Here is a 14,753-nt window from a genome sequence, read left to right as displayed (position 1 = left end):
TAATTACCTCACAGGAGAGAATAATTGAGCGTTTGAAAGAACAGCGGGAGAGAGATGATCGGGAAAGACTAGAAGAGATAGAATCTTTCCGAAAAGAGAACAAAGATCTGAAAGAGAAGGTCAATGCTTTACAAGCTGAACTGACTGAAAAAGAGGTGAGTCTGGAAAAACAAATGAACCATGCTGATAGTCCCATTCTCGGGAGCCTCAAGAGACTAGAGAGTGAGTTTGAGGGTCTGTGTGAAGGTTTGGGGACATTGTTACCTTTCCTTGTCAAAGCCATTGGAGTTCAAAGGAAAATATTTACTGTAACTCCCTTTATCAGGATGCCTTATGCCCTCGTCTTTACTTTCACTGCATACAGTGTAGCTCCTTGAAAGTTTTCTTGATGTTTTACCACATTTGTCTGGCTTAGAGGATTCTGTAATTTTTTTACTGTGCCATGATGTTTTGCTTGGGATAACAACAATATCAATAATAATAATAACAACAACAATAATTTCTGCACTTACTGAGGGTCTATTACATGCCAGTCCTTGTGTTACATGCTTTACATTGATCTGTGCTGCTCAATCAGATCACTGAATACTTCCAGGTTAGGGGATACAGTACCATGCTAGACACAATGTATATGTTAAATGTGATGATTCTTCTGGAATATCGATTTTACATTATGGTAAATAATTTAGAACAATGTTTTCATGCTAGAGCAAACATGAATGCAGAATACAAATCCTACCTTCATTTTTTAAGTAAAACAATATATTTCAAAGAAATTTTTTGCTTGGGGGTTATGGAGAGGATGGGTAGGGCTGTACTCCCCATGATCTGAGGGATAGAGATACCACTACCTCCTTTAGTTTACTTAGGGATACGTTGATGGAGAAGTTTGAGAAGCAGCATTGCATGTTATTTTATTCAGTCTCCAGAACTCTGAGATATGTGCTGTTGTCCACAACTGGCCCCTTCACACTTATTTTTGTCCATAGGAAATGTCCATCTCCTTTAGGGCTATCACAGATTCTTTCCTCCTGTTGGGCTGTATCACGCATAGGTGTCCGTTTTCCAGCACCAGATTATTACCTCAGCCTTTGGTTTTGGTAATTCTGTACAAATTAAAGTACTGTCTAAATGAGGAATCTAAATTTGGGAGATTTGATGAGTAATAGAAACAAAATGCAAGTTCCCTAAAATGTAAGCATGCTGTTTTTTGTTTTTGTTTTTGTTTTTTACAAAAGAGATTATTTCTTTGAAAGGAAAATGAAGAATGTAAATTCTCTTCCTACTATTTCACTGCTAAATCTGACTTAGGGGATCTGTAATTACTGTAGTTGGTATATAACAGAATACACAGAAGCTTTGATCTCATTTGCAATTTGAGTAACTGATTGTGTTATTCATGGATCCGGACCTTAAAAAAAAAATATATATATATATATATATATATACACACATATATATATATATACACATATATATATACACACACACATATATATATGTATATATATATTTTTATATATATGTATATATATATCTCAACTATATATATATGATATATAATCTCAACTATATATATATGATTGAAAAGAGATCTTGATGATGTTGTGGAGTATAGCTTTAAATGAAAATAATTTTGTAAACAATGCTTACCTTGTATGATTTCAGACAAGCATTTCAGCAAACATTTATTGTTCCTGTATAGTAATGTGCCTGCCGGTGGGATGGGTGTGTCAGTCAAGGTTCTACCAGAAAAACAGAACTGTATTAAGAAATTTAACCATGTTAAGAAGTTTATTGCAAGGAATTGGCTTACATAGTTATGGGGACTGGCTAAGCAAATCTGAAATTCATAGGGTAGGCCATCAGGAAGGGCAGGCTGGAAACACTCCAGACAGGAACTGACACAGCAGTCCACAGGTGGATTTCTTCCTTCTCAGGGAAATCTCAGTCCTTCTCTTAAGGCCTTTCAACTGATAGGCTCAGGCCAACCCAGATTTGGAGAATAATATCCTTTATTTAAAATCAACTGATGATAGTTTTTAGTTACAGCTACCAAATACCTCCATAGCAACACCTAGATTAGTGTATGATTGAGTAACTGGGGACTATAGCCTAGCCAAGTTGACACATAAAGCTATCAGACCTGGCAATTTAAAATGTATAGAGAAAAACGACATATAATTGTTGTCAGCTTATAATTATTTGGGGTGATAATCACCTTCGTCATGACAAAATGCCTAGATTGCAAGGTCTATTATTATTTCTGTGGGAGTAGTATGATAAAGAGCATTGAAATTGGAGTCAGAGTTCTGGGTTTGAGACCTCTGTCTTCCTTTAATAGGTCAGGAACCTTAGAAAAGACAATTCTTGTGACCCTCAGTTTCTTGATCTGAAAGATGAGAGTGGCTGCTCTGTCCTTCAGAGGGTTGTTAGGAGCTGGATAGTTTGCTGAGTGATGGTGATATTATCATCAACAAGATTATTCCAGGGCCCAGGAAGTAGCTCAGACACAAAATATTAGGTAATATCATTTACTGAGTGGCCACTGTGTGCTTAGTGTCCTTCTAGATGCTGCAAAGGGATATAAAGGAAACTCACAAAGTCTAATTTTGGATAATACCTGAGTATTTTGGATACATTATTAGATGCTGCTAATCATTTCATGTTTGGTAATAGACATTGCCTTCTTAGCTAAGCACATTGATATTCCAGATATATGCACATATTTACTTTACTTTTTGAAATTCAGACTATCCAGGGGAACTCTTAGTTTCTGGGCGTGATTGATGAGTGGAACAATGTAGGCAAACCCATGTCTGAAATGGGGAGATTCATTATCTCTGTTGAATTAGGATTTACAAAGGACTGGGATGTAAAGTCTACTCTAAATTTTAAAATAATTTTATCTTTGACTCTATAGAAGATATCTTAGAAACTGTTGGTTATTTTTCTATTAAAGAAGTGGAATTTGATAAAAACTTAACAAGATGCTTCTTTTATATTTAATTTGCCCTTTGGGGGGGGAAGCATTAGAGTTAGTATTTTCTTTCATATTTATCTTAGAGTCTGCACGACTTGACAGCAATAAATGTAAATGGAAGGTTCGGGGTGTCTGTTTTGCCATGACATGTAAAGACCACCTTGGGACTTACATCATCAGCATGACTTTGAGACATGAAACACGCATTTACTGACCACACAATTTGGTCACATTTGATTCTACTGCAATTAGATCCTGCTCGATTCTGTAAGCTGGCCAATTTTAATTTCCTGGCCAGAGCCGCTATTGTTACCTTAGTAAGACTATATTTACCCTTTCTGTCTAATGCACACTTTACTACTATGCAGAGAATCAATGTAATCAAATTGAAGACTAGTAGAAATTGCGGTGTTTTACTTACTAGTGTTCTTTCCTTTCAGTCTAGTTTAATTGACCTCAAGGAACATGCATCTTCATTAGCCTCAGCAGGGCTGAAAAGGGACTCCAAATTAAAATCTCTAGAAATAGCCATTGAACAAAAGAAAGAAGAATGTAGCAAATTGGAAGCACAGTTAAAAAAGGTAAGTGAAGTCCAAGGAAAAAAAATGCTAATTTTACAATGAATTTATAAAATGGAAAAGGAAGAGATAATTTTGCAAAGAAACAAACCCCTTATCTTTTGCTGTCTGGTGATAAGAAAATTAGGCACTCTTAATTCATGAAGTCTGCATCAAATTGGCCAGTGAACCTGAAAAAATATCTTAGGTTTCCTGTCTGAAAAAGAACTTGAAAAACAGATGAAAATAGTAGTGGAAGTAAAAAAAATATATATTATAAAAATAAGCTGCTACTCTCTGGGTAAATCTCAACTATAAAAACAAAAGTGAAAATGTAACAAATCAAAGAATCTGGGTTCCCATTATATGTTGATAAACTTTTACTACTTTCAGAAGTAGGTTAATTTTTATATTGGAGCTTTGTAAAAGATTACTTGACAATATTAAATTTCTAGAAGTCCACCCAAATAGTCAAAGTCCCTAGAATATCTGTGGGATGACTATTTGTACTTAACCAAAAATGACCTTAATATCTTAGAAAGCTTGTTGAATGTAGAAGACTTTGTAAAAGAAAACAGGATCTTTACATTGCAGCATTAACATGTTTTCTCTGAACTGGACATTTTTGTGGAGTACCTTTCTAGTCATGCATCGTTCCTTTGACTTTTTCCCTGTGTTGTTTGGTACGTCTGCACTCATTGTTCATATAAAACTCATAATTTTATGAGTTTAAGCATTTTGTTTCCCTTTGACAACTTATAAAGTTAATTCAAAAGAGATAATAAGAATCTAAATAATCAAAGCATATAATAAAATTTGACTATGTATAATTTATAGCACACTGGAATGGGGATTTATTTGCTAAAGTTATGAAAATACATGATGTGGATGATAAGGATGTTAAAGCATCATATATCTGTAGAGAAATTATTTTGAATATTTAAAAATTGAATATTACTATTTTATATGGTACAATATATAACTGAAATGTGATATACTCTGTTCACAGAATTTTAGGAAATTGTCCCTGAGAAATTTCACACTAGTAAAGAAAGTCTCCTTACTGAAAAAGATAGAGATCAAATCCCTGTACAGCAAAACAGCAAGAAAAGTCTCTGTATTGCAAAATTTACTTTTCAATCCACTCTGTCTCGCCTTTTTCAAGCAATATCTAGTTAAGCAAAAATCTCAAACAATAAATAGAAGAATTTAAATGGCCCATTTGAGGGTGCTTAAGTGGCAGTTGACTTGGCTATTTATGCATTGGGTGTATGATAATACATTCTTGACACATACATGAATGTGTTCTGTAATATGTTATGCATACATGTACGTATCAAGAAATGAACCTAGGGAAGGTACTTCTAGTTTAATGAACACTTTCGTGATCACAAGGCAGCTCTAAGATAACTGTGAGAAGACTTGATTGACTTGCTTTGCATTAGCTTACCTCAATTGCATTGTGCTGAGTCCTGAAGGAGGACCTCAATTAGACCTGGCCACAAAAGATACGCTCATCAACTCTCTGTGGCCATTGTGGAGCTGAGGCCACCACATATATTATTTCTGCAGATACATACTTGATATACTCCCTTTTAATGTAGGTCACCTATGGAATTTGAAACCCTCTAGTAATTAAAAGGAGAAGTTTCCCATATTGACACTTACAGTTTCCATGTATATGACTTGACTAGTTTAATAAGTGAATGTCTATGCATTTCAATTTAATTTCTTTCAGTGTAGCTCTGATTTGCCCAGAGTCACTCAGAGGGTGTCATTTCCAACTCTCAGTTGATATTGTGTGCTAAAACTCACAGAGCCAATCCTGCAAGCATTTTAGCATTATTCCTGACAATATTTTAACATTCTGCCACATCACCAGGGTTAAAGTAACAAAAATGGTTGTCTTGCTTTAGGGATCTATTTAATTTATGAAAAGATAACTTATTTCTAAGTATATAAATAATGTTTGCTTATATTATCTCCTAAATGCATAGTACAGTGAAATTAAATAAGGTAATTATAATTTAAATATTTTCATACCTAACCTGCAGATGCTATTTTGTTATTTTTGGCTTTCTAGCATCAACTAAATTCAAAAGTTTTAAATACTTTTCTAGTAGTCTTTAATTTCTGCTAATAAATAGTTCTGTAAAAACCTCAAGTACCCATCACCTTAAAAAGAATTGAGATCTACATGAAATATTTGAAAATATAAGCCAACAGTATGTGAATATACATATAAACACATCATTTACTCATGGAAAAATAAGCAGCTATAAAAGCTTAAGGAGTGTCTGGGCCTCTTTTTAAATAAAAGGGTATGTGACTTGTGAATAAAATATAAAGGTTTACTAAATGAAAGCTGAAAACATAATAGTTTTATTATGTCATAAATAAACCATGAATTCCCTATGGAATTTTGCTCAAGATTTGTGAGCGTCCATGTATTTTTGCCATAAAATATACACAACATCGTAGATGTGTTTAGCTGAACAGAAACCTTGTTTTGCCAGTGACAATGAGATCCACATTGGATTTAAATTTATTTTTGCCTTATGAACAATTCTTGACATTGGTAAGGTGAGTTTTTACATAAAAGTTTGTGGAGAACTTTCACATGCCTAGTTACTTTTAACTGTTTATTATACTGTTAATTTAAGTCTCCAAATACTTCATGATGAAAAATGGTTATAGGCAGAAAAGGAACTGTCCCTTAAACTTTGCATCCCACATCTTAAAAACAATGCCATCAAATATTCATATGTGAGGAAAGTTTTCCTGATATTAATGAGGTTAATAGAATGATAGTAACCACACAGTGCAATGAGTTTTGAGTGTGCTTTACGAATTAATTGTATTCGTTAATCTTAAGTAGACCCTCAGAGATTGAGAAGAACCTCATTAGTGACATGTGGATAATTTTGTCTTTCAAAAAAATACGTGTCGTTCAATATGTAGAAATAATTTTACCTTATCTAACTAGAAATCAATTGAGAAGCAACAAATCAAAATGTTATGATTTGGTAGTTTTCCAATTAATATCATCTTTGAGGAAAGTGGGTTTTTTTAAACCATGGTAAAATTATCATTTACTTCATCAAAGCTGAACAAATGAAAAAAATCAGGCTCTTTAAAGGCACATGTCTCAGCTTAAAGTAAAGTGAAAGTTCCTACAGTATTTCACCTTCTACAACTTGACATTGAACCCCAAGTTAATGATGTAGGTATTTAAGAAGTAGAACCTGAGACTGATATTTTAGATAATATTCAGTACATTTAAATCCACAAAAATTGAAATCTTCTACACAAAATAGACTGGAGAACTTTACAAATTCTGAAGCACTTGGAACATAATAGGATAGTCACTAAAAATTACATTTTTATTAATTATGAACTAATAGTAGGAACTGGTAATGGGCAATGGATAACAGTTCATTTTGATTCCTTTTTTCTTCCTGATCACTTAATTTTTTTCTTCTCCCCATTTACTGTTAATCTTGTAATGTCTTGCTTACTGATATTTTGCTATTGCTAACCTGCTGTTTGCTGTCTATATTTTCCTAAAATTAGACTGAATAGAAACTTCAGGCTTGTGTTAATATAAAAGAAGAGCTATAAATTCAATGATAAGATTTAATTAATCTTTTATTATTACCATCTTTGAAGTTCAGGTAATAAATTGCCGGTTTGGCCAAAAGTACTTCTTCTGATTCATTGCTAGAGGCCAGCACTTCATGTATCATCAAAAGTGGACAGCTTTCTTTATTTCATGGGCTATTTAACTTGAGAAAGGGAAAGTAACACAAACCTTAAATTTCTTATTCCAGCTATTCTTTTTTAGGAGCCAAAGTCAACATTTCTATTTCCCTAGAGCCTCTCACTTTCACTGTGGAATGTTTAAAAACTGAAATTTCTTCTTTTTTAACAACCAGTTCGTCTGTGCAAATGCACTGGATTTGTTGAGCTAATGCTGTTTTTCCGGATCTTTCCTTCTTTCCCTGTCTGTGCTTCAATGCCTCCCCAACTTTGCAATGTAGCAAGCTGAGCAGTTGTTCAATCAGATGTACAACCCAGTAAGTCATTTCTGAACGTTGCCGCTGTAACATATCAAAGCATGAGGATCCATTGATCACATGTCACGGTGTGCCATACTGGGGAGGTTTCAAAAATATATATGAGTCTCTTCCCATTCCCGTTCTTCAAAAGAAATGACCTGTGCAAAGGCCACTGCCATTTCTTTTGAATGTGAAATTTAAAAATTAAGAACTCAAAATAATGCCAGCTCTGATATTGCCTCCTTCTTAACTTCAGCTTTAAGGCTATGGAAAAGCAGAGGTCAGCGGCAGATCTAGACTCTTGGAACTCTTTCTTAGTTCCTTCTAACTCAGAGCTATCTATGTGAAAAAGGATAGCATTTGTAAAGTAGCAAGTAAGTCGATGTAAATGACATTCAAATGATAGAAGTTAAAATAGGCTTAGATTTAAAAATAGGGCTATGCTCTTTGAGATTGGTAAATGCCTAACATTATTGTGGGTTTTGTAAGAGTTAAAAACATGTCATTTGGCTGAGGACAAACTAAAATATAGCCTCCTAATAACAGATAGTAACAATTCTGATTATAGCTTAATGGTACACAAAACAGGTAACTAGTAAAAATATATGTAAAATGGCTGGCCCAGATGCCACCACTGACTTTTTTTTTATCCTAATGACAGGTGTGCATTTATATGAAGCAGTTTATTTGCTTCTTTAACTTATTAAAGAAGAAAGACCTTTTTGTTTTGTCAACTCAACTGGCTTAACTGGGTGAAATAGTACCTCAAGGTGACCAGAATTTGTCATTTGGCAGATGTGATCTGTGCTATCATGCATTCTAATTATGTCCTATTTATGAATTCCCGTCATGGGAAAATGGAATAACATAGATAAAGGAAACAATTCAGCCAACAACTTTTTGTTAAGCTGCTATTCCAGGATACATACGACATGATACACAAGATGCATGGGTGTATTTAATTAGATTGATGAGTGCTGTGAAGTGTGTAAACCTGGCAATTCACAGACCTGTACCTCTGGGGCTAAAAATAGATTATATGTTTATTAAAAAAATTTTTTTAAAGTCTATATAGATTCAACCTCTACATTCCATTCTTTAAAACAGATTTTATCTTTGCAAACTGAATTTCTCAATTTCCATTGGTGCATCTTTATTAACCTCTTTCCCCAAATATGATTTTTAGCAGAGCAGGAAAAATAATCTAAGTTTCCTATCTCTTAACATTTGAATGGGAGTGCTCTTTATTATTATTTAGGTTTTTTGGAGTGTGGGGGGAGGGAGAGGGAGAGAGGGAATCCTATGAGGGCTCCACTTCTAGCACATGAGCTGGACTAAGGGCCTGATTTCACAACCCCGAGATATGACCTGAACTGAAATCAAGAATTAAACGCTTAACCCATTGAGCCACACAGGCGCCCCCTTGAATGGGATTGTTCATAAGCAGGGTCTAGACAATGGGCATGTGAAGAAAGATAAGATTGGAATATCGTTAAGCTTGAAAATTGACCCTGGAAAATTGAGTAGATCATTTTTAAAAGGTGTAAAATAAACCCAGTGAAATTGTTTCACATTTACTAGTTGGGGACAGGAAGAAAACCTAAGTATGTCACATTTTGGGTATGTGTAGGACAACTGGGGAGGGCTTTTTTTTCCTGTAACAGCAAAGAGTTACCAGAACCACAACAGGATTTCAGCATCTCTGTCAGAGTAGGTAGGACCAAAGAAATAGCTCCGTTAACTTTAAAACCATTTCCAGAAATATTGGTAATGTGGCACTTATTGGACTTTTCAACCACAGTGGTGGGTCTCCAGGAAGCAAAAACAAACTTTTCTCCTTGAATTAATTAAGCTAACCCACTGGTTTGGCATCTGGGAGTATAGCCAGCCTCTCATTATTTTGACTCTCCCTGTCTGGAGATATTCTCAGGGTCTAGTTCTTTTTTGGACTGATAGGGATGCAGCATGATGGATTTTCTCTTCTTAATAGTTTTTTAAAAAAATAATCATGTTATTCTGGTTATAAAAATAACATATGGTCACAGTGGAGAATTTGCAAAAGTAGGGAAGTATAGGAGAAAATAAAATGACAGAACATTACCTGGCACAAAGATAATCACTAAGAGCATTTGGGGGGTTCCCTACCCAGACATCTTTTTTGTTATTTTTATTCTCTCCTTTCTTCTTTCTCTTTTTCCTTTCTCCCTCTTCCGTCCCTTCTCCCGTCTTTCATTTTTCCTTCCCTCTCTCTCCTTTCTTTTTTTTCCTCATCTAATGCTCTTCTTTTCTTTTCACCAAATTGTGTCAGTGTTTATTGAATTGTATATTCTATTTTTATAATGTATCATCAGCATTTTCTCCAGTAACTATTCTTCCAAAACACTATCTTATTGATTATGTGATATTTCACTATATTTACTCATTCCCCAAATGTGGCTCATCTCTCCCCCACTTTTTTTGCCAGTATATAATGCTCTGAAAAACATTTCCCATGTTAATCTCCCCACATTTTTATGTTTGTCATGGAATGAATTCTGGCCAATGACTTTTAAAAGCTCCCAGTAGTTCTTACTGTGTTGCATTTCAGAGAAGTTCTACCATGACACTTTTCTTTCAGCACTGAATAAAGGTAGCCTTTCTGCCACACCCTGACCAATACCAAGAAATGTCATTTTTCATAACTTGAACAAGTGCACAGGTGGAATTTTTTTGTCATTAACTTTATTTTCTTCAATCACTAGAGTGGTTGGGGTTTTTAAAACATTTTCTATCTGCTTGTATTTTTCTTCTGCAAATTGTTTCTTTTGGTCATGTAAGCACTTGCTTTTGAGTTTGCTGTTTTGTTCATTGGTTTGAACGAGTCGTTCTATACTTTGTATAGAAACTGTCAGATTTGTGGCAATATTTCATTTCATTTAAAATTTTTAAAAAGATTTTTATTTATTTGAGAGAGAGCAAGAGAGGAAGCACTAGAGAGGGGAGGGACAGAAGGATAAGGAGAAGCAGGATCCCCACTGAGCAGGGAGCCAGATTCAGGGCTTGATCCCAGGACCCTGGGATCATAACTTGAGCCAAAGGCAGACGCTTATCTGACTGATCCATCCAGGCACACCTCATTTAAATTTTTTTAAAAAGATTTTATTTATTTGACAGAGAGAGACACAGAGAGAAAGGGAACATAGGCAGGGGGAGAGGGAAAGGGAGAAGCAAGCTTCCCACCAAGCAGGGAGCCCGATGACGGGCTTGATCCCAGGACTCTGGAATCAGCGCCAAGGCAGGCGCTTAACAACTGAGCCACCCAGGTGCCCCTAAATGTTTTTAATAAAGAAAACTAACTATTTTTAGGTTTCTTGACCTGTGTTTCCCTTTAGAATTTTCTCGTTTTCTTTAGGCTTAGAAGCCATTCTCTGATTTGAAAAATAGACACTCACTTATATTTAAAAGTTTTATTTATTTATTTATTTGTTTGTTTGTTTTATTATTATTATTTATTTAAAGATTTTATTTATTTATTTGACAGACAGAGATCACAAGTAGGTAGAGAGGCAGGCGGAGAGAGAGGAGGAAGCAGGCTCCCCGCCAAGCAGAGAGTCCGATGTGGGGCTCGATCCCAGCACCCCGGGACCATGACCTGAGCCGAAGGAAGAGGCTTTAACCCACTGAGCCACCGAGGCGCCCCAAAACTTTTAAATGTTACCTTTTACATCAGTTTAACCCCTTTATCTGTGTTTAGTGTATTTTAATTCCTGTCGAGAGGTGAAGTTTTAACATTGTATATTTTTAAATGATCAACTAATTATCCCAGCACCATTTATCAAATAATTCTTTAACAACTTTTCTTCATACTATTTCATTGTATAGTAAGTTCTCATCTGGATGAATGTCTTCATTTCTGAGCTATTCAGTTTTATCAATGTCTGTTGCTTTTTGGGTCAGAATTTTAAGTATTGTGGCTTTACAATATTTTTAAGTATCTAACGAAGCAAATTCCACCCTAATTCTTTCTGCTTTTTATTTCATTTTGTTGTAGTGTTCTTATTAGCCTTTAATTTTCTATTATTCCAAGTAAACTTCAGGATCACCTTGTCAAATAAAAAGCACAACTGTTGGTGATTTTAATTTGAATTATACTCAACCTATAAAATAATTTTTAGAATGATATCTTTCCAATATTATTTCTTCCAATTCATGAACTTGATACAGTTTTCTTTATTTCATAGATCTTTTACAGTAAAGGTTTGACATTTTCCTGTTAATAGGCGTGTGATATTTTAAGGATAGTTCTAAGTATTAGTATACATATATTACTATGTCTCTCTATCTATATAGATGTATTTATATCTATCTATATAGATATGTGTGTGTGTGTGTGTATATATATATATATATATATATATATATATGATTTTTAGGTTACTAAAAATTTATGTGAGGTAGTTTTTGGTGAATGCTATATTTCTCCTTTCATTTTCTAACCAGTTATTGGTATCTAGGAAATTTCTTCTTATTATTGTATGTTTATGTTGAATAAGGCCCCTGTATAAATTTTGGTGAATTAATTGTTTTTGTTAAATAAGATCATTTTACACTCAGATCTATATCCATTAATCTAAACCAAATGAGAGTAAATAAAGATTGACCTTTGAAGTCTTCCTGGGAACATTCTTTTTTCCTGGAGTAGAAATAAACCTACTTTTGAAACTCCTTTACTTGTACTTTAGTCACCAGGTACTAAGTGATGCTGTAATGCCATTTCTTAGGAATCTAAAATTTTGTCTTTGTATCCTTATTATTTCTCATAATAATAACCTTTCTGCAGCTTAACTACCAGTCTCTACTCCTGGAGGAGTTTTGTCTTGTCATTATAAACACTATGCAGGTTATCTTCAGTTGAATTTTTTTTTCTTCCCTTAGTTCTTAATTCCAGACAAATAATATGGTTTATTCATCAGTCTCAAATACTGTCTTTGCCATAGCTCTAGTAATTATTATGCCCAGAGATGGTATCCAGAGGTCTCTTATAAATTTTTAATAAAACTTTAGTGCTTCTGGCTCCTAAATTTAGTGCATTGTATAATATCCTTGTTGCTGCAAGGCAAATGACTGATTTGGAAGCACCGAGGACAACTTTGTGACTGGCCAGGGGATAATTGAGAACACTCTAATGTACTTCCACACATGTGAGTCTCCCTGCCCCTTGCCTGGTCACTATCCATTGAAATCCTGTCTTTTCTGCAAACGCATCTTTTGCAGGGCTCACATTTTATGTAACAGTTTACAAGAAAAAGACTAAGCATTTTTCCACTGTAGTGAGAGAAAAAAGTCTTGTTAATGTTCAGTTGAGGTCTCTCTGATTTATAGGTCATCATAGGACTCTGCAATCCAAAGGACATGGTGCACTGCATTATAAATGCTTTCACAGTCCCTGTTTAGGTACAGTGGTTTATTTTTGTGATTTTCGGGGACTTTTTATGAAAATTATTTGATTCACTCATAGACTAGTCCCCCCACCACAATGGAAAATTGCAAATATTAAGAGAGAATTCACAGCATGCACACAGCATGTACAAACATATGCACACACACGAACGCACACGTCATGCTTGCTCCAGGCTTTCAGTAGCTAAAGAACTCAGGTAATATTTGTAATGACATTTAAGATTTGAAGTCACATGTTTCATTTCAGAACATCCAGATAATTAGTTCAGTTCTTTACTTTGCTAATTTTATGAAATTCCGTAGTTAATAGGGGGTACATTATAATTGTATTTTTGTTTAAATTGTCTTAAAAACTGTTAAGCATACAGTTGGTTCTTTTTATTTTGTATATGTGTGATATAAGAAAAATTATTTTGAACATTTGTTCATTTATTTAAAAATATCCTATTTGGTGCTTGCTTCAGCAGCACATATACTAAAAATATCCTATTTATTCCATCTATAAGAAAAGTTTCATTTTGGAATAGTTGTAATATGAAAATTGTGAGTATTCTGGATGTACTTAGCTAGAATTATAAAAGAAGTTTCCTTTAGAACTAAGTAGAGTAAGATTCAAATTTTTATCATTATTAGATTTTGAATGTATTATTAAGGCTCAGCTTTTATATTTGGTATTAATTAATTAGATTTAAAATAAAATGTAAATTTTATAATATGTTACAGTTCTATAATTACCCTTCAAACCTTTATTTTTAAAAAGTAAGGTTTGTTCATAACTCAGAATTATGTGAAGGTTGAAACTTCTTTTAGAAGATTGAAATAAAATACAATGTTTAAAGTAGTTTATATGCCCTCTTCTGCTGCTCAGATATGAAAGGAATGTTTAAACCCCCAAAAGTGCTGCAATTAAGAATCATATTTTCACTGTGCATAAATTTAACAAATTATTGCTAAAACCCATAAACACAGGGAAGAAAAACCATCAGACTCATTAGTTAGTGTTCTGCTTGTGCTTTATGATCATGACTAATCATTCGTTTATTTTGAAAGAAATGATTTTTTAAATTGTTAGGCCCCATTTCAAAGAAAGAATGCTATACAATATTATAATTGGATATTCCCTGCCCAGTTTCATAGTAGGTTTCTGGGCCAAAGTTAATGCTTTCCTTTCTAGGCACTTGGAATGATGAACTAGAATTTTATTGAAAATAATCAATGTCCAAAATTTATAAGAAAATTATTAATAAGCTTGTGATTTTTCATATTGATACTATCAATCCCTGGTTTGGCTTAAATCACTTTTTGCTCTTAACTTTAATATAAATATAATATTAACTTGAAACTTTGCTTTGTTTTCTGAAATAGTTCTAAATTCTATAATTAAAATAGCCCCTAGGTATTGTTATGTACTACTTGTCCTAAGTCATGGCCAAATTTCTCTTTTGTGCTTGATTCAGGCTTTCAAAGTCAGTTTATGTAAAATTCCAAGGCTTGCCCACATCAGTGAGTCTCCAAAGTTTGTTTTGATTGTTCCCATTTATGGGGGAAATTTCCTTATAAATGTAGGAAAACATAATTGGAGGATCCTCAGAACTTACTGATCTAATATGCAATACAGTCATTTCTGAAATATTTTTTTCCCAACTTTCTATGTTTCTGTGAGATGCTTGAGAGTTGCTCTAAAAGTTAACAGAAATAATGTTGAGGCAGAACCAG

General features: G+C 34.0%; 1 protein-coding gene across 4 annotated transcripts in view; it reads left to right on the top strand.

The window, feature by feature from the left end:
- The window catches only part of ERC2 (ELKS/RAB6-interacting/CAST family member 2), a 907,860-nt gene that overhangs the window by 433,392 nt on the left and 459,715 nt on the right, over positions 1-14,753 (top strand). For 2 of the 4 annotated variants that reach the window (XM_032868344.1, XM_032868343.1), the window contains exons 9-11: positions 15-155; positions 3,424-3,564; positions 7,581-7,616. In XM_032868344.1, coding sequence (XP_032724235.1) covers positions 15-155; positions 3,424-3,564; positions 7,581-7,616 — 318 coding nt within the window. The remainder of the gene's footprint in view (positions 1-14; positions 156-3,423; positions 3,565-7,580; positions 7,617-14,753) is intronic. The other 2 variants (XM_032868346.1, XM_032868345.1) reach the window with 1 other exon arrangement.

The sequence above is a fragment of the Lontra canadensis genome, unplaced genomic scaffold (genome assembly GCF_010015895.1).
Source record: "Lontra canadensis isolate GAN:19392208 unplaced genomic scaffold, GSC_riverotter_1.0 scaffold35, whole genome shotgun sequence".
Lineage (NCBI taxonomy): Eukaryota > Metazoa > Chordata > Mammalia > Carnivora > Mustelidae > Lontra > Lontra canadensis.
This window is presented reverse-complemented; position numbering and strand designations above follow the sequence as displayed.